At 32.7% G+C, this 23,598-nt stretch overlaps 1 protein-coding gene across 37 annotated transcripts in view; it reads left to right on the top strand.

Moving 5' to 3' along the window:
- LOC114326036 (myosin heavy chain, muscle) overlaps window positions 1-23,598 on the top strand; it is a 54,293-nt gene that overhangs the window by 18,626 nt on the left and 12,069 nt on the right. For 3 of the 37 annotated variants that reach the window (XM_050647369.1, XM_028274256.2, XM_028274528.2), the window contains 11 exons: window positions 2,274-2,411; window positions 2,500-2,769; window positions 3,991-4,161; window positions 7,526-7,705; window positions 7,878-8,025; window positions 9,031-9,083; window positions 9,807-10,012; window positions 13,262-13,379; window positions 16,060-16,323; window positions 19,672-19,881; window positions 21,179-22,065. In XM_050647369.1, coding sequence (XP_050503326.1) covers window positions 2,274-2,411; window positions 2,500-2,769; window positions 3,991-4,161; window positions 7,526-7,705; window positions 7,878-8,025; window positions 9,031-9,083; window positions 9,807-10,012; window positions 13,262-13,379; window positions 16,060-16,323; window positions 19,672-19,881; window positions 21,179-22,065 — 2,645 coding nt within the window. Of the gene's footprint in view, window positions 1-1,922; window positions 2,027-2,273; window positions 2,412-2,499; window positions 2,770-3,226; window positions 3,398-3,614; window positions 3,786-3,990; window positions 4,162-7,525; window positions 7,706-7,877; window positions 8,026-9,030; window positions 9,084-9,241; window positions 9,292-9,806; window positions 10,013-12,813; window positions 12,932-13,261; window positions 13,380-13,723; window positions 13,842-16,059; window positions 16,324-19,671; window positions 19,882-21,178; window positions 22,066-23,494; window positions 23,574-23,598 lie in introns of all 37 variants that reach the window. The other 34 variants (XM_028274400.2, XM_050647370.1, XM_028274340.2 and 31 more) reach the window with 25 other exon arrangements.

Raw genomic sequence — 23,598 nt, forward strand, 5'->3', positions numbered from 1 at the left:
GGCCACATCTAGGCATGGCTCGCTCCCTGAGTTGCTGTTGTTAAACATTTTTATTTATTACTTACGCAAACACAAACAAATATGCTATCTGTAAGTCCACTCAACAAATTGCACCTTTTCCGCTGACGATAGATTCCAAACTATTTCACGCTGATTCTAAAAATGTTTTCTTCCACCCTTTAATTGATTGTATCATTTCTTATTTTGTCCCATTTTGTATTTCCAACTATTCTATTTCATAGAAGCCACATCTCCATTGCATTTTTCCTGCTATTATGTTTTTTTTAAGTTTACAATTCTTACTCACATACAGTAACATCTCTTCTTCTTCATGTGCGTCATCCAGCGGTTCTGTTTGTCTTTTTTTGATCAATTTCTTTTCCGCTGATGACTATTATCGTACCTTTTTCGCATTCACCTCCATTTTTAATTCTTCTATTTGTTGTATCCATATGTTTGTATGTAAATTGTTACAATTCCTCAAGCTTTTCCATATATTATTATTTTCTTTGCGTTTCCTCTATTCCTATGTGTGGTTGTCGTCCAAACGCTGTTATTATTTGTTATACAGGGTATCCCGAAAAGATTGGTTATAAATTATATCACACATTCTGGGGTCAAAAATAGTTCGATTGAATCTAACTTACCTTAGTACAAATATGCTCATAAAAACAGTTACAGCCCTTTGAAGTTACAAAATGAAAATCGATTTTTTTCAATATATCGAAAACTATTACAGATTATTTATTGAAAATGGACATGTATCATTCTTATGGCAGGAACATCTTAAAACAAAATTATAGTGAAATTTGTCCACCCCATAAAAAATGTATGGGGATTTTGTTCCCTTAAACCCCCCCAAACTTTTGTGTACGTTCCAATTAGTTCATCTTTGTGGTACCATTAGTTAAACACAACGTTTTTAAAACTTTTTTGCCTCTTAGTATTTTTTCGATAAACCAGTTTTTATTGAGATGCGGTTTCTTTTTCAATATATTTACGTAAAAAATTTATGGGGGTTTTGTTCCTTTAAACCCCCCAAATATTTGTGTACGTTCCAATTAAACTATTATTGTGGTACCATTAGTTAAACACAGTGTTGTTAAAACTTTTGCCTCTTAGTCTTAATATAATTAAAAATGTAAATTATAAATAAATTTTCAGATTATTAACAGGTCTCTATAATCGTACTTAACCGTATACAAATATGTGGTGGATTCGACAAATATTCAAAATATCTCGATAAACACTGGCTTATCGAAAAAGTACTAGGAGGCAAAAAAGTTTTAAAAATAATGTGTTTAACTAATGATACCACAATAATAATTTAATTGGAACGTACACAAAAGTCTGGGAGGTTTAAGGGAACAAAACCCCCATAAAATTTTTATGGGGTGCCAAATTTTACTTAAATTTTTTTTTAAAATGTTGTTGCCATAAAAATTCCACATGTCCATTTTCAATAAAAAATCTCTGAGAGTTTTCGATATACGAAAAAAAATCGATTTTCATTTTGTAACTTCAAAGGGCTGTAACTTTTTTTGTGTGCACTATTGTATATAGGTAAGTGGGGTTCAATCAACTTATTTTTGACCCCAGAACCTGTGGTATAATTTATGACCAATCTTTTTGGGGCACCCTGTATAACTTTACTCTAATTCTGCACCAAAATTTCCAGCGCTAATATATCAAATATGTAAAAAAATAAGTAATTTGCTGATGTGGACTTATAAACCATTTTACACATTATGTACATAAATACATCGAATTGCTGTATATTTCAAGCTTCTTATTGGACAATCGTATTATTCAAGAAAATATAGAGTTTTGGAAGGAAATTCAAATTTACTCTTTTAATTTGAGGATTTTTGTTGTATCTATTGACAAACTCGATAAAAAATAATATTGTATTCCTTACACAGAGAAATGTATACTATCAAATGATATCTACGATTATCACAGCGTTTCACAAGGAAAAACTACAATTCCAAGTGTAGATGACGCAGAAGAATTTTCACTGACTGATGTAAGTTAACCAAAATCCCCAAATAACCATGTGAGTGTCGGAACGACCTATCCTATCAACTGATTTGTCAAAATATATGTCCAAAAACATTGTCCAAAATTTGTCTACAAAATCTTGTCCCAAATGTACACTAATACATCTCCGGCTTGCTTTATCACACTAACTGACTGTGGTAAGTGCCATTGTACATATACTGCTTGTGCCCAAAATACTATTTCATCACACTAATATTTGTTAATGTATGTAGGAAGCCTTCGATATCCTTGGTTTCACACAAGAAGAAAAGGACAACGTATACAAGATCACCGCCGCTGTAATGCACATGGGTTGCATGAAGTTCAAACAAAGAGGTCGTGAAGAACAGGCTGAACCAGACGGTACCGAAGTAAGTAATTATTTCTGCCTTTCTTGCTGTTTTCAATACGTCAAGAAAGATCCTCAAGAAATTACTAATATTGGTTATTTTTCTGTAGGAAGGTGAACGTGTTAGTAAACTCTTGGGTGTTGAAGCCCCAGCTCTCTACCAAGCTCTTGTCAAACCAAGAATTAAGGTCGGTAACGAATTCGTCACCCAAGGTCGTAATGTCAACCAAGTATCCTACTCCGTCGGTGCCATGTCAAAGGCCATGTTTGACAGGGTCTTCAAGTTCTTGGTCAAAAAGTGTAACGAAACTTTGGACACCAAACAAAAGAGACAGCACTTCATTGGTGTACTGGATATTGCTGGTTTTGAAATCTTCGACGTAAGTTTTCGAGTTCAAAAAAATAATTGTTCAATGGAAAACTTAATAAGGAATATTGAAAAAAGAGTTTCAGCTGAATTATGTTTAGACTTACGTATTGGTTTTACTTAAGTAAAAAAATACGTAGACCTAAATTAATGAGAATAAAACATATAGAATGAAATCAATATTACTTTGATCGTTCTATCTGTAATAATGCAGTTTAAGGTTGTATTATTGACACAATCTAATTGAAAATTTTGATTCTTTCCAAACAGAAAATATGCATTGTACAATTATTTTGTAGATATTTGTATAGTAACTTACATTATTCATACATTCCTGTTCTTGGTGGAACAAACTTTTGGACAGACAGCCAAAGTATTTCAACTTGTAGTCACATTGATCATGCTTCTCGCTGCATCTTCTTTAGCCATCTAGAATTTACGCTTTACTTACTTTTCTCTATGCTTTATAGTACAACGGCTTTGAACAGCTTTGCATTAACTTTACCAACGAAAAGCTACAGCAATTCTTCAACCATCACATGTTCGTCTTGGAGCAAGAGGAGTACACAAGAGAGGGTATTACATGGGTCTTCATTGACTTCGGAATGGACTTGGCTGCTTGTATTGAACTTATTGAAAAGGTTTGCTTCTGCATAAAAAAAACTTTTATTATTGGGAATATTTAGTTAATACGGTGCAAATGCATTATTTAATACAAATAATGGATTTGTTGCGTTTAACTGTCAATTGTAGCATCCAATAAGTCAAGGTAAGCTTGCTTGCGTACTAACAAAGATCATTTTGGTGAAATTGTTATATATGATGTATCATTAACTAACTTTGACTATCTTTATCTAGTACAACGGTTTTGAACAACTGTGTATTAACTTTACCAACGAAAAATTGCAACAATTCTTTAACCATCACATGTTCGTTCTCGAACAAGAAGAATACAAAACTGAAGGTATCCAATGGACCTTCATTGATTTTGGAATGGACTTGGCTGCTTGTATTGAACTTATTGAAAAGGTAATTGGACTCGAGAGAGAAGAATATGGTATTTTGTTTTGTTTATGTTTAAAGCCAAAAACTTACTCGTTACTCGTCGTAATAGTCTATCCATGTGTATTTTGTAATTATTGTTATGTGTTGTGTTGTCCTGTGTTGATTCCACCAGTTGTTCAGGAAAGGAATCAAAGTGTCTTTAGTAGTTATTTGTGTATGTTTTAAATAGTTCAACGGCTTTGAGCAGCTTTGTATCAACTTTACCAATGAAAAGTTGCAACAGTTCTTTAACCACCACATGTTTGTACTTGAACAAGAAGAATACCAAAGAGAGGGTATTGAATGGGCTTTTATTGATTTCGGTATGGACTTAGCTGCCTGTATCGAACTTATCGAAAAGGTACAGAACAAGGGTGTCACTACTAGCCCCTTTGGGGATTGTTCAAAAATGTCCTCGATAATATTACCAAATTATGCTTTTGCTTCCATCACATGACTATAAAGCAATCGCATAAATATAAATCATTCAAGAGTACTTGAAGGTACAGATCGAAAACTTTTTGGACAATACCCAAATGTACTAAACAATGCTTCTTTTAACAAATGTATGTGTATTGTGATAATAAAAGATTTTATGTTTAAAACGGCCATACCTTTTGCAGTTGCAGGTTACAATTATCAACTAAACTCCTACTACAATTGTTGCATACAAAAACAAAACAAAATGTTCTTTCCACGCTATTCACAGCATTTCAATTATTATGTCAGATGCCAAGTATTTTTAACGCATTTAAAAAAATTTTTCTCTTTGTTATCTATTACAATCAATCCGAAATATTGAATGCTTCCAATGACTACAGTGATTCCTTATATATTTTATCACCATTGTCTTTGCCTTTGTTCCTATGCACGAACAGCTTCCCTAATTACATTTTTTCATAAGTTTCTATTTTGGGTCATGCCAATTTACCTACATGTCCTACCTTAGCATCTTATTTAATCTTTCTCTCCTACTCCTCCCAGGAAACCGCATAGCAGCAATTTTTCTTATTGGTTAATTAACATCTTGACTTTGAAAATGACCACACCAAACCATCTTGACCTATGCTCTCTGATTTTGGTACCAATTGGTGCTACCTCTAGACCTCCTCTAAATATACGCATTCTTAATTTTATTCTGAAATGATATAGCTGTTCTTTCTTTTGTATTGTATCTTTCATTTGTTGTATACAACTTCTATTCTCATTCCGTTTTCACCACAACTACTTTCAGAATATAATATTCTACATAATAGTAGGGGAGGAAAGTATGCTAAATTTGCAGTCACCTGAGTGCTTTGGGGACATATTGGGTTGTGATTATTAGGTCCTAAAACCAAAAAAAGTTGTAAATATAAAATTTTCCATTTTAGTGGGGACTTTCCATTTTTTAATTTAATTTTTCATTTCCAACAATCGTTTTCCATAATTCGAAAAAATGTTTCGAATAAAAGTTGCTTATTTTTACGTAAAGAATCCAAATCTGCAATAAAAATTTGGGGCTCCTATTTAAGATTTTAAAGTAACCCCCCACCCCACCTCCACGGGGGGTCGTGTTTGGTACCATTCGATATCATTTTCAAAAATATTGAAGAAGTGTTATTTTGCAGTTTTTCGATCTGATGTTTATTTTGCGAAATATCGCGGGATTTGTAATTAAAATTTTAAATTTACCCCCACCCCTCTAAGTGGGTGGTCATGTTTGGTATCAATTAGATAGAAACATGGTACCATCTGCATGGTACCAGGTTTCTCCCCATATGATAATCTGACGCCCTCGAGTAACTGCAAAAATCACCGCTTGGGCTCCCCTACCATAATATATTATTCTGTTAATGTATAATATTCTCCTCTATACCCAAAGCTTCTACATTTTAAAAAAAGTCACTATAGCTTCAAAATCCTACATTTGAACCTCATCTACTATTATAATACATATTTAGGGTGATTTTTTCTCTCCATTGCCTTCCCTCCATATGGGGTGTCGGGCCCTCTTTTGTTTCTTAGCCAAAAGTGAAAGATGGCTAATTGGCTGGATCAGCGCATCCTCTTCTGTTTTATTCCCTCATCTTAGAGTGATTTTAAGTAAAAGATATTCCGTACATAAAATCAAAAACGCTTTTTGTGTTCAGCTAACACTATTACTTACAGTACAACGGGTTTGAACAACTGTGCATAAACTATTCAAATGAAAAAATGCAGCAATTCTATAACCATCATATGTTCATTCTGGAACAAGAAGAATACGAAAGGGAAGGTTTGAACTGGAATTTCATTGATTTTGGTATGGACTTGCAACCGTGTATTGATTTAATCGAGAAGGTACACATAGTTTCCAGTAGGTAGTTCCTTCACTTTGTAGTATATGCACAGAACCCCTTATGTATATTTAACAGCACTTTTAGTGGCACTGCACCAGGTAATGTATACTGCACATATATAGAACTTGTAATTTAGTCACTCTGGAATATATTTCAAACTAAAGGCATAGATTTTGCTGCTAAAGAAAAGAGTTTTAACTAAAATACAACGTTCCAATAAGGTAATTGCACATTATTTATCACCTGGTCACAGTTGGACAAAATCCTATTGCACAAATGTACACGACATTCACAACTTGCACAAGAAATGTCTTACAAACCTTTTTTCTGACTCCATAAACATGGAACCTTGTACTAATACAGGTCTAGTGGATAGATACCACATATTTTGGGAGCCAGTAGCCTCCAAAAAGTACTTGTTGCCTGTGATATAATGCCTCGTAGTCTTGTAGAGGTCTAGTGGACATGTTCTAAGGAGTCACTTGGCAGGCTCCAGAAAATTATTTGGATCTAACGCATGTTTGATCTAACATCTCTCAGTCACGCAAGATATATGCTTGACCGTTTCAATTTCTCTACTACAGAGATTGAATGCAGGTGTCCCTTGACTAGCCAGGCATCTAGAGGCATAAAATATGAGTTTCTACAGCTATAATGTATGGAAATATCGTTAAACGAAGAAGCATTGGACGTAGAAAAACTTCATGAGTGGTTGACATTGGCCAAATTATTCCTGCAGCAGTTTCGAAAGAGCTCCACAGGAGCGCCGAATGTAATAAGTCCCTTGACTGGCACAAATTTAGTCGATAATATATTTCGCCATGTGCTTGGTCCAGGCTTTCCTTGGTCTGGAAACAAGAAACTAAGAAACTTTAGTATTTTGAACAAAGTTTTTGATTCAATAGTCTTAATAACTTAAAATCTAAAAAGAGATCCCTCTAATTATGAAATTACTTTAATAAATGGTTCCCAAACTACTGAGTACATCAAGAATACGTCAGTACTCTTGATCTACCCAGACGTAAATCAAAAGTACGTCAGTTATATCAACCTCCTTGTAACGCTTATCTCAGACCTATGGATTTTTATCTGTAAGTTTGCGTATCAACCATTCTTGGCTCTAAAACCGAAAAGTTGGAGTAGAATAAAGGAGTATATCTATAATTTTAGAACAAACATAGGCCCCTATTTTTCTGTAAGAAACCCATGAAATAAATAATACAACGTGATATTATTTACCCCCATAGTTGTATAACGAAAAAAGTATGTTCTGAATCATATAGTAGCAGAATAGACATAAATTATTTACCAATGTCCCAGGTGCTATATAATACTCAACAGCTTCGCTTTTGCAACTTCATCTTCTTCGTCAAGTTATACTAATCGAATCTTTACATAATATAGCCTATGGGTATCTTGTCCATCCTTGAAGAAGAATCTATGTTCCCCAAAGCTACCGACAAGACCTTTGAGGAAAAATTGAACACCAACCACTTGGGCAAATCACCCAACTTCCAAAAACCAAAACCACCAAAACCAGGTCAGCAAGCTGCTCACTTCACCTTGGGCCATTATGCCGGTAATGTAAGTATCATTGGAAAAACAATTGTTAACAAAAGAAATTGTAAAAATTGATAAAAATAAGGCTAAAATTTCAAAGATTTTCTGGCCTATATTTTTGTATATTTTACAATTCGCTACATAATTTTGACAAACAAAAAACAGATTACTTAATCAATTCTACTTTTTTGAATAGGTACCATACAATATAACCGGTTGGTTGGAAAAGAACAAGGATCCCTTGAACGACACCGTTGTTGACTTGTACAAGAAGGGTTCCAATGCCCTCGTTGTCGAAATCTTCGCCGACCATCCAGGTCAATCTGGTGGTGCTGCCGAAAAAGGTAAAATAATCATTCAGATTATCCTAAATTTTATTTTGGCACGTAGTTTTGATCATTTCAAACTTTAGAATTTTTATATTGTTTTGAATCGACGATTGCCTTTTGTTGACAAACATTACGAAACAAAGAAATTGAATTTTTGATAAATGTTCAAAATAGTCCTGTCGCCAGGGGGGTACAACGGCCTCTTATTCAGATGGACTTAACCAAGTTTTTCTTATATATTTTGATCTGTAGAACACGAATTTTTTGGGTAACAGTTGATCCGGATGTCGATAAGGTTGTTATAAACAAAGAACTTGAGGAATTACATAACAGCGATTTTTCACAAAACCGAACAATTTTGTGTATTTTTTGGGTCATTCTAAGCAAAAAATGTTCTTACAAGTTTTTTCGTAGGATGCATAGTTTCCGAGATAAACGCGGTTGAACTTTCAAAAAATCTAAAAATTGCAGTTTTTGAACCCGAATAACTTTTTATGGAAAAATAAAATAGCAATTCTGCTTACCGCGTTTGAATGTTCAAGTCAAATTATATCGATTTTGATTATTTGCATTGCTAAAAATTAATTTCTTTATTGTTAAACAAAGCTATCAACAAATTGTGATTCCCGTGCCCTATACATGCGTGTTAATGCATGCTACGTAGAAATAGCCTGTTTGTAAGAGCGCCTATTCGTTCGATTTTAAATGAGAATTGCATTGAAAACATCACTTAAGCACTAGGTATTTATAGCTTTGTTTGACAGTAAAAAAATTAATTTTTAGCAATGCAAATAATCAAAACCGGTATAAATTGACTTGAACTTTCAAATGCGGTACCCAGAATTGCTATTTTATTTTTTAATCAAAAGTTATTCGGGTTCGAAAATTGCAATTTTTTAATATTTTGAAAGTTTAAGCTACCCCTCCTGACGACAGGACTAAAATATTATCGTCCTTTTAAAACAATTTCAGAAGTTGAAATGTACATTCACGTTCTAAATTAATTTCTTCCCATATTAGGTGGTAAGAGAACCAAGGGTTCCGCTTTCCAAACCGTTTCCAGTTTATACAGGGTAAATCAACTGCTACTAGACGCAGCTCAAACAAACAATACACCTTCATGTTCTTTCCCTTACCATTTCCTTGCTAAATTTTTATACATTGGCACGATATAATTTTTATTTAATTTTTGGTAATTTTTTTCTAAACTGCTTTATTTGCTTCAAACTAGGTCGTGGTAAGAAGGGTGGTGGTTTTGCCACAGTATCTTCTGCATACAAGGTACGTTTTTTTTTTGGTTAGGCGAGTTTTTTCCGAGTATGTAGTGCTAATTTAGATGTCACTTGTGACTGATACGTGTTTTACAAACCACCTCAGAACACCGTGTGGTAATAACACCGATTGAGAATAGATCTTCAACTGATTAGACGTTTTTTTTTTGGTTTTTTACTAGTTTAGCCCGAAACTAGCGAGTTTACCCACCTTAATGTAGAAACCATACCAGCACACAGTATGGAGTATTTACTATAATTTATGTTTTAAAATCCATGTTCAGGCAGAAATATACACTACCTTTTGCCCACATGTTGTGTTAACCAATCAGCAAACATCTTAAAAGACAAAGATGCAAAATCATTCCCACCTTAAAATTACAATTCCACATCTTTTAATATGTTTGTAGCAATTTTGCTTAACTGACTAAACCGCCTTCAAACCTTCTCCCGATTAAAAGAATTAACAAAATAATGGCCCCAACCAGATTAACTGTGGAAATTATCGTTAACTCCTTTCTTTAGGAACAATTGAACAACTTGATGACCACCTTGAGATCTACCCAACCTCACTTCGTACGTTGTATCATCCCCAACGAATTGAAACAACCCGGTGTCATTGACTCTCACTTGGTAATGCACCAGCTGACATGTAACGGTGTACTTGAAGGTATCCGTATTTGCCGTAAAGGTTTCCCCAACAGGATGGTCTACCCTGACTTCAAACTTCGGTAAGTACAAAAACTTTCAAAGAACAAACAAAAGTTTTACATTAATAAAATTAAAATTATATCAAAAATAAAACTTTATTGGGACCGAGTTTTCTGGTAACACCTTCGTGGTTTCTAAAATTTGCAAACCAACGAATGCTGGAGCAGAGAAGACTGAGGGAGATCTAAAAGTGCATATATGACTATCTCTGAAAAAACTGAAACAAATCGGGCTCCTAGTATCGAATTACAACAAAACAGCGTGATACGGGTGTCGTGGCGACATCTGTTTAAATAAAAACGAAATGATTATTTATTATTTATTTACTTTCAAAAAACTTTAAAAGTCTCATTTACTGGATTATATTTAATTTTACTTAAACCTCAGAATAATGTTAGAAAAAATTTGGCTCAGTAATCACATTATGATTCTAGAGATGTTTATATATTGTCATCCGATATTTAAAGATTTTCCTGTTGTTTCTTTCACAGTTTAATACATGTTACAAACAATTGAAGACCTAAGTGTGTACAGTTTTTATTTATTTTTAGAAAAAATACTAAAAATAAAAACAAATTATCAACACTATATGTAAAGGAACGCTTATAGCAATATAAATAAAACCAAATAACACAAACAATATTTTCATGATAAAAGTAGAGGAATAAAAACTTTGACTGCCCATATCTCAAAAGGTAGGCTTTGTAACATACCTCCTTCTTCTACTTAGGTCTTCAATTATTTTGACAATGTTTATTATTTTGAAAGAATTAAAAATAAGTTTATCCTCGATTTAGACTCTGCCATCTATAGCTAGGTTATGTGAAGTTATGTTAGCTTAGATAAAACATAAAAGAAAAAGGCATAAAAAGGCAGAAAATTAAGAATAATTTCTGTCAATGAAACTTTACAAAATTTAAAACAATATACAAATTATTTGAATAAAGTATACCAAGATTCTTACGAACGAAGAATCTTCTGTGAAGAGATAAGATGGACTACTTGAACTCAGAAAATAATAATGCAAGTAAAAAAAGCATAAGGCAGTTACTATATTCCTCAGTTAGCTAATACTGCTTATGGGTTAGTATTAATGGAACAGTTAGTGCTTATGAACATTTTTAAACTAGATAATAAAGTACAGTAAAACCGATCTATCTACAACAACCAGGAGTTTCAGTCAGATATATTATGCTGGATCATCTTTTTAGCAAGACGGTACGCATCTAAACATTCCGTATATGTATTTGGACCATAGGAGTTTTCTATTGGTTCGTTGCAGCACGCGGTAATATTTTAACCAATAGGCGGCGAGGTTCCAGATGCATATACGTAATGTTAGTCGGTCCCAAATTCATATACGGAATGTTAAAAATATCGTACACCGAAAAAGATACGTTTTTAGAGTCTTTTAAAAGGAGATTGATTTTAAAATACTTGTTACTGTATTATTTCTGTAAATATATTTTGTTTTATTTCCTATTGCATTGTGTTATTTCTCTTTAATTATTTAATAATACAAAAAAACGAATAAAGTCCTTTATAAAAGGTATTTATTTAAAATCCCTAAAAAGGGCTACATCACAGAACTAGTTTTCGATTGGTTGACCAATTATTATCAGTGCCTTCCTAAAATGAAATTACCTGATACAATGATGCAAAGGTTTTAAAATTTTGCCTACGGTTAAAAAAAGTTGTAGATTATACTCACGTGACCTTACCATGCTAACCATCAAAATATAATATTACAAATTTTATTTACATATATTACATAATTACAAATATGGGGTTACAATATTACAATTTGGGGTTAGCATGTAAAATCACGTGAGTATAACCTACAACTTTTTTTAACCGTAATCAAAATTTTAAAACTTTTGCACCATTTTATAAGATTATATTCATCTGAATATAATCACACACACTTATAACACAGCTGAAACAGATCTAAACATACTTAACAGCACGTGCAAGTCATTAAAAATTCTGAGAAAGCGAAACCTTAGTCAAATAAAGAAATATGTCTCTCAAATCTATACCATCCCATTTATGAATTTCGCACCAAATAGGTACCTAATCATTGTTTTATTTTTCTTTAATAATACATTAATAAAATAGGTACCTATTCTAAAATCAGTCTCCTTTAACTGATTAATAAAAAGTCCCATTTTTTGGTCTACGAATAATTAACATTCCGCATATGAATTTCGCACCAAATAACATTCAAAATACTATAATAGTTTTATTTTTATTTAATAATAGAGTAACAAGTATTTTAAAATCAATCTCCTTTTCAAAGACTCTAAAAAACATATCCTTTTCGGTGTACGATATTTAACATTCCGTATATGAGACTAACATTACGTATATGCATCTGGAACCTCACCGCCTATTGGTTAAAATATTACCGCGTGCTACACAGAACCAATAGAAAACTCCTATGGTCCAAATACATATACGGAATGTTTAGATGCAGACGGTACATCATCGATAATTACATAAAAGAAATAAGATACTAAGATACAAATGGACTTCTAATTCGAATGTAACAAATATTATGAAATTTACTTTTTACTTTTACATTAAGTACATTAATAAATTATATAATGTAAAATTACTTCTTCATTTCACTTTACAAATATTGTTGTTTTTCTAACAGTAGTTTGTGAATAAGTGTTATGTAGACGTTTATCTTTGGACTCAAAATATATAGTCCAATCCACCTATATGTTTGCCATTTTTGTACATTGTCTTAGATTCAATATATTAAAATGTATCCAGTAGATTAGCAAATATGTATTACATCATGTTTACTCTATAGTTATATGATCTTGGCACCAGCAACAATGGCCAAGGAAAAGGAGCCAAAAGAAGCTGCGAGAAAGTGTCTTGAAGAAGTTGGTTTAGATCCCGACAGTTACCGTGTTGGACACACAAAGGCAAAAAGGGTTTTAAAATGTACCCCAGTATCTTGTCTGAAAAGTTCAGTTATGCATGACCCTTCGTAGATTTCTAGGTCTAGACCGTTTTACTTATGTCCAGTATCCGTCCAGTATAGTCCAGTACCCGTATATTGTGATAGTATTTGGTACAAAAACGTCAACCACCAATTGAGTCAATTCGTCCTTTTTGTACATTAATAATAGTATTATAATGTCGAGGATATTTCAATTACTGGTTGAATAAAGTACACCCTTGTTAAGATAAGTTATTTCCAGAGATACCTATTTGTAATAATTAGATTGTTTGTCGTGATTGTTTCCCTATAGTTACAAAATCCTCAACCCAGCCGCAGTTTCCAAAGAATCTGATCCAAAGAAATGCGCAGAACACATTCTTGATGCTTCCGGTTTGGATGCTGAATTATACCGTCTAGGTCACACTAAGGCATGTTTCATTTATTCTTTAGTGCAGTTTTAGGCGCAGCATTTCTACCAGCAAAGTATTTGTGTGTTTTCCAGTCAGCGCATTTGGACAAGCGATTCGACTTTTGTAGTATATGTTGTCATTGCCTCCAGACAGGCAATTGGCCCGATTTGATTCTTTGTGATTTTTTTGTAGTACCTTTGTCCATAGACTGACAAAGCGTTTTCTCTCGATTGTATTATCATTAAGACGAAGATATACAAATGGTATTGATGGTAATATAAGCGAGTACATTAGTACCTGTTTAGTTGTTGTGTGTTTATTTACTGATTTTTTGTTTTTTTTTTCACTTCTTGCGAAATCAGATACAAAATTCTGGCCGCAAGTCAAATCAAAGATACTATGACACCTGAAAAAGCAGCACAAATTATATTGGAGAACGTTCAACTTGATGCTGAGCAATACCGATTGGGTAAAACGAAGGTACATGGCACCTTAATTCTGATCAATTGCTCTTTAAAACAATAAGTGAAGCTTTGGCTGACTTTTTGCACTCACACATTTTGTAATGCTACTTCAATTAAAACCAAAATAGGTTAGGTGAACTCAGGTTAGAGAAACATAAGTTTTTGATGGAGATGGAAAGAAAATGCCAGGGAAACCTAATATACAGAATAAAAAACAAATAAATAACATATAGTATATCAATACAATTGAAAAAGAGACCAAAACATGATACGTACACAAAATACTATAACATCAAATGAAAGATGGCAATAGGCAGAAGCAGTAAAGAATAAACAGAGAGGAAACGATCGGGAAGATAATAAAGATGAAGAAGAAGAACAATACATTCATTTGAAAGAAAGAAACGACGTATTAGTAAATACATTTATAGCCCATTTAAAATAAAAGAATAGCACAAATCTAATCGTTCTCATACACAGAAAGAATCAGTCGTAATTGTTGAATATATACAAGAACACAAGAGATTATGGTTGCTTAGAAAAGGTCAAAAAAATGTTTCAAAGATATTCAACTGTGTGACAGCTATTATAACCTACCAAGAGATTTAAATATAATCGATTAATCGGTTAGTATCAACCGATGAAAAATTTTGAAGTTCCATCGTTCCATCAAAGAGAAAGTAACTTATGATGTATGTAGTTTTACGAAAGAACTACTGTATCTGTGCGAACTGCACCTTTTACTACAACTTGTTTGTCAAAGCTTTGCAAATAACCTGCTACGCTTTCAGTGAAATAAGAAATGCAAAAATATTGCTTATATCAAATGCTTTGTTGTAGATATGAGAAAGAGGGAATTTTAGTATAACTTGTTTTATTTTTATATTGTACTTATTTGTTGCCAATTCTTTTGACATTAAGAGGAAACAGTAGCGATCAACAGGTAGCGAAAACGCCTTCCAAGATTGCGGCTGTAATTTTGAATATTTTTTCGAGATATTTGGCACACGTATTCGTAATATAATAAAGAATGGCGGTACAGAGCCCAATTTAAAAAATATATTAATATGTGGAAATTACTCTGTAATTAAATACAATATTAAAAAAACGAGCCTATACCGCCATTAAGAAGAACAAAAAAATAAACTTTCTTCAAATAAATTTTTTTATCCGATGCCTAGATTTTGTGTCATTTTGGAACTACTAAAATTTTTTATTTCATTAGTAGTTCCAAAATGACACAAAATCTAGGCATCGGATAAAAAAGTTTATTTGAAGAAAGTGTATTTTTTTGTTCTTCTTAATGGCGGTACAGGCTCGTTTTTTTAATATTGTATTTAATTACAGGGTAATTTTCACATATTAATATATTTTTCAAATTGGGCTCTGTACCGCCATTCTTTATTATATTACGAATACGTGTGCCAAATATCTCGAAAAAATATTCAAAATTACAGCCGCAATCTTGGAACGCGTTTTGGCTACCTGTTGATCGCTACTGTATCACCTTAATGAAATTTTTGGGAAAAACTAGTGGCGTAAATAAATCAACCATTTTGTTATCAAATGTATTCCATTTATTGATCTCGTTTCCAATTTAACACCAAATAGTAATTTAACTTCTTTCTGTAGAAAAAAAAAACAAAAATTTCCCTTTCAAAACAATATTTTTTTTTAGATATTTACTGTACTTAAAAAATACGAAAAATATTGCATACTCCCAATGTTCTTCATAAATTTTATGATTCCTCACTTTTCCTTTAATATTTGGTTTTCCTAAATATATAAAGATCATCCAATGCATTATTTGCTAACTATAATTATTTTGATAGCCTCCCAAAATTTTAACACATCTTCTCTGTTATTGTCTAAAAAAAAACAAAAAAACTGATAATTTTAATTCACATGTCATTTTTCTATTAAAAAAATTGACATTATCCACATATAAAAAATTTGTTTATTTCATCATTTATCGGCTCCTATTAGTTTGTTGATACTTTTTGCATGACATTAGTGCTTAGTTTTCCAAACCATAACCATTTTTAGCATGAAAAACCCTTATTATACAGAATAATGCACCTGTAAGAAATAGTAAAACGTAGTTTTGAAATATTGGCTTCTTTCTCATATTATCGCTAATTTGATATAATCCCTTCGTTTTAATCGAGAGAAATATATCGGCCAACAAAGACTCCTTAAGATCTTGGACCTAACTAATTACTATCGCGAAACAGGTCTTCTTCCGTGCTGGTGTCTTGGGTCAGATGGAAGAACTTCGTGACGACCGTCTTGGCAAGATCGTCACCTGGATGCAATCTTGGGTCCGTGGTTATCTCTCAAGAAAGGAATTCAAGAAACTGCAAGAACAACGTTTGGCCCTCCAAGTGTGCCAACGCAACTTGCGCAAATACCTCAAATTGCGCACATGGCCATGGTACAAATTGTGGCAGAAGGTCAGACCTCTCCTCAACGTCACCCGTATCGAGGATGAGATTGCCGTAAGTATACACAGAAACTTAAGATCTTTTCTCGTGATCTTAAAATATCTGATTAATAGACTTTTAATGAACTTCATCTTTAATTTATAGTTCTGACCTATAGAAAATTTTCTCTGTCTCTGTAGATTTAGTTCGCTTCGGGATACACCACAGGCGGATCTGAAGACGCTGAAAAGCAGAAACCTTTGTCAGCCGATGGTGGTGGCCCCGAATTGAATTTAATCTAAAGCTGTGTTTCCTTATATAAATTTTAACTTTATCCACTCAACACTTTGTATCTGGTCAAAATATTCTTAAAATTTTATCATCAATAAATATGAATTTAAAAAACTTTAAATTACAGTAAACTTTAGGAAAATTATTTCTAAAAACAAATTTGAATTTATTATTCAACAGTTGAAAAAAATTTATTGATTCAAGATATCAAATTGTTAGGTTAGATATATTTGTGAACTTTCATCTTTTGTAAAAAGACAATTTGAAGATTTTTCAGAACACGAGAAAAGTTATTTTTAATTAAAATAAATAAATATAGTATTGAGAGTGAAAGTTACAACTTCAAATGTAACTATTTATTGGCACGAATTATCGATGTCTGATGTCTAGAATAAAGTCAAATCATAGTCTAATTAGACCAGACTGTTGAATCCTTTTAATATGAATCTACATTCTATACGTCTAAATTTATCTAAATTTGTCTAAATACGTCTAAATTTGTAATTTTTTCTTATTCTTATTTTTCTTCATTATATATTAGACCATAGATAGGCTCTTGCTAATGGTCTTGTCTGTTAATAGTATTACATCCCTTGCTACTCGAGCTAATCTCTCAGTATCCATTCAGGTAACATAGTGATTCTACTGACGTCTTCCCTGTTTCGACCATCGTACAATATCCTGTAGTTTACATAGATCTCTTATTTAATTATTTGCCATTCTGTCTCATCCGACACCTGAAAAGGCAAAAGGATATGAGAAGAAGAAGACATTATGTCTCTTAATGATTTCCTAGTAACTGATCTCAATGCTCTCATCTCTGACATATTCTTTTAATATATTTAATATTTAAAATTTCTCGTTTAGATTGCATTAAAAAATTAATTTTTTTCTATTTTACTCCCTTAAAACTACTTAAATCCAATGTCTTATGTCTTATAACATAGCTAGGACACTGTTCTATATTGACTGTTTGTTTTGAATTCGTATATAGATACACCCGTTGCAACAGTGTTGCAGTAATTTGATTGCATCTGACATAAATATGTGCTAAAATTCTCCACTTTAACACTTTATTAATATATATTGACGTCACAAATTTAATCCAGATTATTTTTCCATTAGTTCCCCCGCAATTTGCAATGTTTTACCAAGGATTTATTTTTAGATGACAACTTATAACTGATACTGAAAGATTAGAAACAGGTGATTGGGCATTCGCTTCAAAAATAATATGATTTTTGAATTGACAGGTACAATTTCCTTCAAAATTAACTCACTTTGAATTATTTAGCTCGAAATCTAAAAATTTTACTTTTTAGATGTTGGAAAAAAACTTCGATTTTTTAATCTATTGAAAACATCACTTACCTTACCTATTCTTGTTTTAATCCTTTTGGTGTACTTCCTAGTTTCACTTATTATTGCCCCTACATTATATATTTGAACATTTTTCTTTATTGTCCATGTGTTGTAAAGGTTTTGGCGTTGTTAGGTTTTTATAATTACCATTTTTCTTCGGGTATAACTGAAATGTTGACATTTATCTCTGTTTTTGGATTTGTTATATGTATTCCAAAATTGTATCTACATATAATATTCTCACTATTCTTGGAAAAAAATTAATGAAAGCACCTTCAAAACATTCCTTTCTGGTAAATGCACTTGATGTTTTCTCCGGTCAATATAGGTATCTTTGATTTCCTTAGTCTTCACTTTTAGTTTCTATATTATTTTACTTGAATGTCGTGTTAAAAGTGTATTCCATACTACCTTTCTTGTAGATATTTAATATTTGGCCCTTAATAATTGTGAATCCTGTTCATTTTCCCTAATTATATTACTTCAGAAATTAAGACACACATCGTAGAAAGTCTAAAAAAATGTACACGTATTGTTAGCCATAAAACTGTGTGCTCTTCATTGTTTTGTAACAATTGAAATGACAATTACTTATAGAGTAGCTAGGGATATGTTGAGGCTTTTGAATGACAATTACATTTTTACCTAAAAAAAATTTGTACTTTCGATTTCAACTCTGAAAATCGTTTTCGAAGCGGTAAAAGAGTGTACCTATAACGCCAAGTTGTTGAGGAGGTTATGTATTATCAAAATTGATTCTGACGTACTTGTCCACAGTGTTGTATTTTGTATTGTGTATTATAGAAGATGTGCGTTTCACATTTTCTCATTCGCCATTATTAGTATGTTCTTGTTGTTCACTTCTTCTTTATTTTCTAATAAGTTTTGTGTATATCCACTTGGTTTTCTCCAAAAAAATAATTTTACATAATTTTTGCCAATGAAAATGGTTTTTTCCACGTATTTTTCGTGGATGTTAAACATTATCCTTTCTGTTGAGTGATATTTTGACTTAAAGAAAAACTGAACATGATATCATATGCGTTTTCTCTGAAAAATGATTTGTTTACATTCTTTGTACCGTTTGATATGATGATTTGCTGTCATAAAATCTAAATCAATAAATGATATATTTTTTAACCGTCAAAGTGCAATTGTTTATCTAAAGTTATTTCCAGTGCTAACGATTTGTCTATAAATATTGGATTTTCCAGCAAAGCCGTCGATTATTTATATTTCGCCAAACAAAAATGTTTAATGGTAAACGATGGAATAATTATAGTCTTTCCCATAAACTTCGGCAATCCAAATGAGGTTGTTCGCTCTAAATTATCCAAAAATTAATAAACAGAGCGTAGAAATAAATCGCAGCAATGCGTCACGAAATAAACATCGGCATTCATGTATCTAAATTGCTCGCAAACACCGATTTTTATAGCTTGCACTAAAAATTACCTGTCCTATATTAATCTAAATATAACCGACTTCCATTAAATCTGTCATCGGATTTATGAAGCACCGCATATTTTTCCAATCTTTCATCAAATCCTCCCATTCGGCCCACGCCAAGATTTTACGATAGCCCCCTCTGCGTTCTCCAACGCCAGTCTTTCGCGAATCTCCGCAATACTCAGCCTCCTTCAGCGTCTTAGACTTACGATACGACTTACTCGAATTTATCGACTGCCTTTCACTCTCAATCGAATTTAACTTGCAATGGCAGAGACCGAACCGTCAATTGAAATAACTAAAGATGACAATACTTTACAGAAACTTGAAGAGAAAGCCCAAAAAGCCCAAGAAGCCTTCGAGCGTGAAGAAAAGGCCAAGAAGGAATTAGAAGCTCTCTATGCCAAGCTCTTAGCTGAGAAGACCGAGTTGTTATCTAACTTGGAAGGAGAAAAGGGATCCCTTTCCGAAACTCAAGAAAGGGCCAACAAACTCCAAGCCCAAAAGAACGACCTCGAGTCTCAACTTTCTGTAAGTACTTCTTTTTTCCTTATTTAAGCTTAAACACTTCAAAACTCTTATGAATTACGAGCAATTGTTAGTTTAGTGGTGTAGAAAGAACTCTTAAATACTTATTTGATTAAAAAATGCAGTTAAAATGTGTATGAAGCTTATTTAAGCTTATTTAAGCGTATTTAAGCTTAAATACTACAAAAATCTGATGAATTATGACTATGAGCAATTGTTAGTTTAGTGGTATAGAAAGAACTCTAAAAGAACCATTTGCTTAAAAAATGCAGTTAAAAATGTACCTATGAAGGTATAGGGCTTTGACCAACAGTCATTTGTTTCGAGCTTCTGTCATATGTTGTATAATCTGTATATAATATTCGTACACACAGATTATACAACATATTATGACAGAAACTCGAAACAAATGACAATCGATGAAAAGCCCTATTACAGCAAAGCCACTATAGATACCGCTTAATGATTTTCTTAAAACTGCTTGAAACGTTTAAAATTCCTTACGAAATAGTGTATGTTTCTTTTAGTTTCAAAAATAATTATTTTGTTATTAGAAATTTACAAATATATACCAAATTTTCACAAAATTGCAATATTTGTAATCCTAATAAGAGTTATTAATATCAGCCGTGAAATTTAGTGTTTAGGGCAGTTGGTAATTTCAGTTCACCAGTGGTTAAATATAAAATCACTAAAAAAATTAATAGCGTGAAATTACGCCAGCTAGCAACTTAAACCATCGAAAGATCAAGCTAATGTAGCAAATATTTTGTTGGCATCTCTCCAATTCGTGCAGTTTTCAGAGATTGATAAATATCTCGAGCGCGATGAGTCAAAGCAGAACACGATATCTTTCTACATCTAAGTAGAGCTTTTTGTCTTATAAATGCTTGTGCTTTGTATCATTAAAAATTGTTTTATAGTTGCTTCTAATTTAAATTTGTTAGATAAACACAGACGCCAGCTATTTTTAATTAATACATGCTTTGTATACTTTATTATAAAAAACGGAGTATTATTTCTTCTTTTCTATTATAAACAAGGAATTTATACATAGAATTTATAGCTAAATTTTGCATAATGATGTTTGTTGCACAACATCTGTACCTTTAAAACTTATTCTCGATAATACTATCAATTTCGTAGAAAAAGCTTTATATTTTAATTAGTACATATTAGCAACTATTTTGCTCCATATGGCTGTGCTGTCAAGAATATTCCATGCAGCTAGCATTTGCTCCATATTTTATAATCACTAAAATGATTTTCAAGATATCTATCTTATTTGTGAAATTTGTAGGAAACCCAAGATCGTTTGAGCCAAGAGGAAGATGCTCGCAACCAGTTGATGCAACAAAAGAAGAAACTCGAACAAGAAATGTCCGGTTTCAAGAAAGACATCGAAGATTTGGAACTCAACCTCCAAAAGTCTGAACAAGACAAAGCCACCAAGGATCACCAAATCAGGAACTTGAACGATGAGATCGCCCACCAAGACGAACTCATCAACAAGCTCAACAAGGAAAAGAAAATGTCTGGTGAAAACAACCAGAAGGTTTCTGAAGAACTCCAGGCCGCCGAGGACAAGGTCAACCACCTCAACAAAGTTAAGGCTAAGTTGGAACAAACCTTGGACGAACTCGAAGACTCTTTGGAACGCGAAAAGAAACTCCGTGGTGACGTAGAAAAATCTAAACGTAAGGTTGAAGGCGACTTGAAACTCACCCAAGAGGCTGTAGCTGACTTGGAACGCAACAAGAAGGAACTCGAACAAACCATCCAACGCAAAGACAAGGAAATCTCATCACTCACTGCCAAACTCGAAGACGAACAATCCGTTGTTGGTAAACAACAAAAACAAGTTAAGGAACTCCAGGCTCGCATTGAGGAACTCGAAGAGGAAGTTGAAGCTGAACGTCAAGCCCGTGCTAAAGCTGAGAAACAACGCGCTGATTTGGCCCGCGAATTGGAAGAACTCGGCGAACGTCTTGAAGAAGCCGGTGGTGCTACCTCAGCCCAAATCGAACTCAACAAGAAACGTGAAGCCGAACTCGCCAAACTCCGTCGTGACCTCGAAGAATCCAACATCCAACATGAAGGAACTCTTGCTAACCTCCGCAAGAAGCACAACGACGCTGTTTCTGAAATGGGTGAACAAATTGACCAACTCAACAAACTCAAAGCCAAGTAAGTTCTACTTTTATATCATATTCTCCCAACACAAACTGATTTTAATATTATTATTTGTCTGGGGTCCAAATTACTTTTAAATATCATAAAATCATAATTTTGCGCTAAAAAGTTTCTTAAAAAAAAATAGCATAAGTAGATATTTTATTTTTCTACAGTAAATATCGAGTTGGTCGATTTTAGTTAGGAAATTAAAAAATAGAACAAGCTTCCACGTATTCTTACCTTGATCTCTTCATTATTCAAAAATGGCATCGATAAAATACGTTCCACGTCCATCTAAAGATCTTTATCATTGAAATTTCTGAGTTTCTTCACTCAAAAATGTGAACTCCATGCCTAAAATTAATATTTACAATCATACAAACTTCGAAACATAAACGTTGATTAAAATTGTGTACGATTGATCACCCATTTCATTTATTTATTCTTAGTATTAACATAAAGTCTGCTATATTATCTTCTTTTAGCATCGATGTTTCGTATCGATGTTTCGTATCGATGTTTCCTATCGATGTTTCGTATCGATGTTTTGTATCGATGTTTCATATCGATGTTTCGTATCGATGTTTCCTATCGATGTTTCGTATCGATGTATTTTCGATGTTTAGTATCTATGTTTAGAATCGATATTTAATATCGATGTCTATCTTCAGATTCACAAATTAATAGCACATAAAGTATATTAATTTTTAAGTCTACGGTCTACGCAATGTATTTTCAGAATTTATTTATGGAATGATGGTCGTTTTTTGAGATTCATCTGCATGACTACATGTTCTGATTAGTAAAAGAAAGATTGCTTGGTGGAAATTACTTCAAATCTATTTCCAGTTCACTTATCTTGAAATTTCATTGACTACAAATAATCTAAACGTCTAGCTATTTTTGGTCTTTATACTTTGAACCTTTGGTCTTTGTGCCTTGTGTCTTTGATAGATATCATATTTTAAATGTATACGACTTATATTTCATTGGGAAAACTACAAAATTTCAATTGATAATTCGTTTATGTTGCCTCTAATGGCTTCTGCAATATCTATTGTTAATACGTTAAGGTATATTTTACACCACGTTGGGCGCCATTTGCTAGGGTTATATTATAGATTCTCACAGTAGACAGAATTTTTTCTGTTCTAATCATCTGTTTTATCATTTTTTAGCAAGAATTTGTTTTCCGTGTAAATAATTTTCCTGTTTTCTGGCATTCTCTGACTATATGCTGAAATGTTTAGTACCTACCTGGAACCATTTCACCTATTAATCAGTTAGGCTCTTTACAATTTTAAGCTATTTTATATAGGTTGAGAAAGCTCAGTAGAAGTAACTCAGAAAAAAGTTCTTTTAATTTTCTGTTAATGTTCTTTAAAGTCTCAATTATATCAGTTCAAATACAGTTTATTGATTTCTATCCAATCTACTTTAGGGCAGAAAGAGATCGTGCTAACATTTATTCTGAACTTCAACAAACCCGTGGTGCAGTAGAACAAGTTGGTCGGGAAAAGGTACAAAAGTGCCGTTGAATGTTGA

The sequence above is a fragment of the Diabrotica virgifera genome, chromosome 3 (genome assembly GCF_917563875.1).
Source record: "Diabrotica virgifera virgifera chromosome 3, PGI_DIABVI_V3a".
Taxonomy (NCBI): Eukaryota; Metazoa; Arthropoda; class Insecta; order Coleoptera; family Chrysomelidae; genus Diabrotica; species Diabrotica virgifera.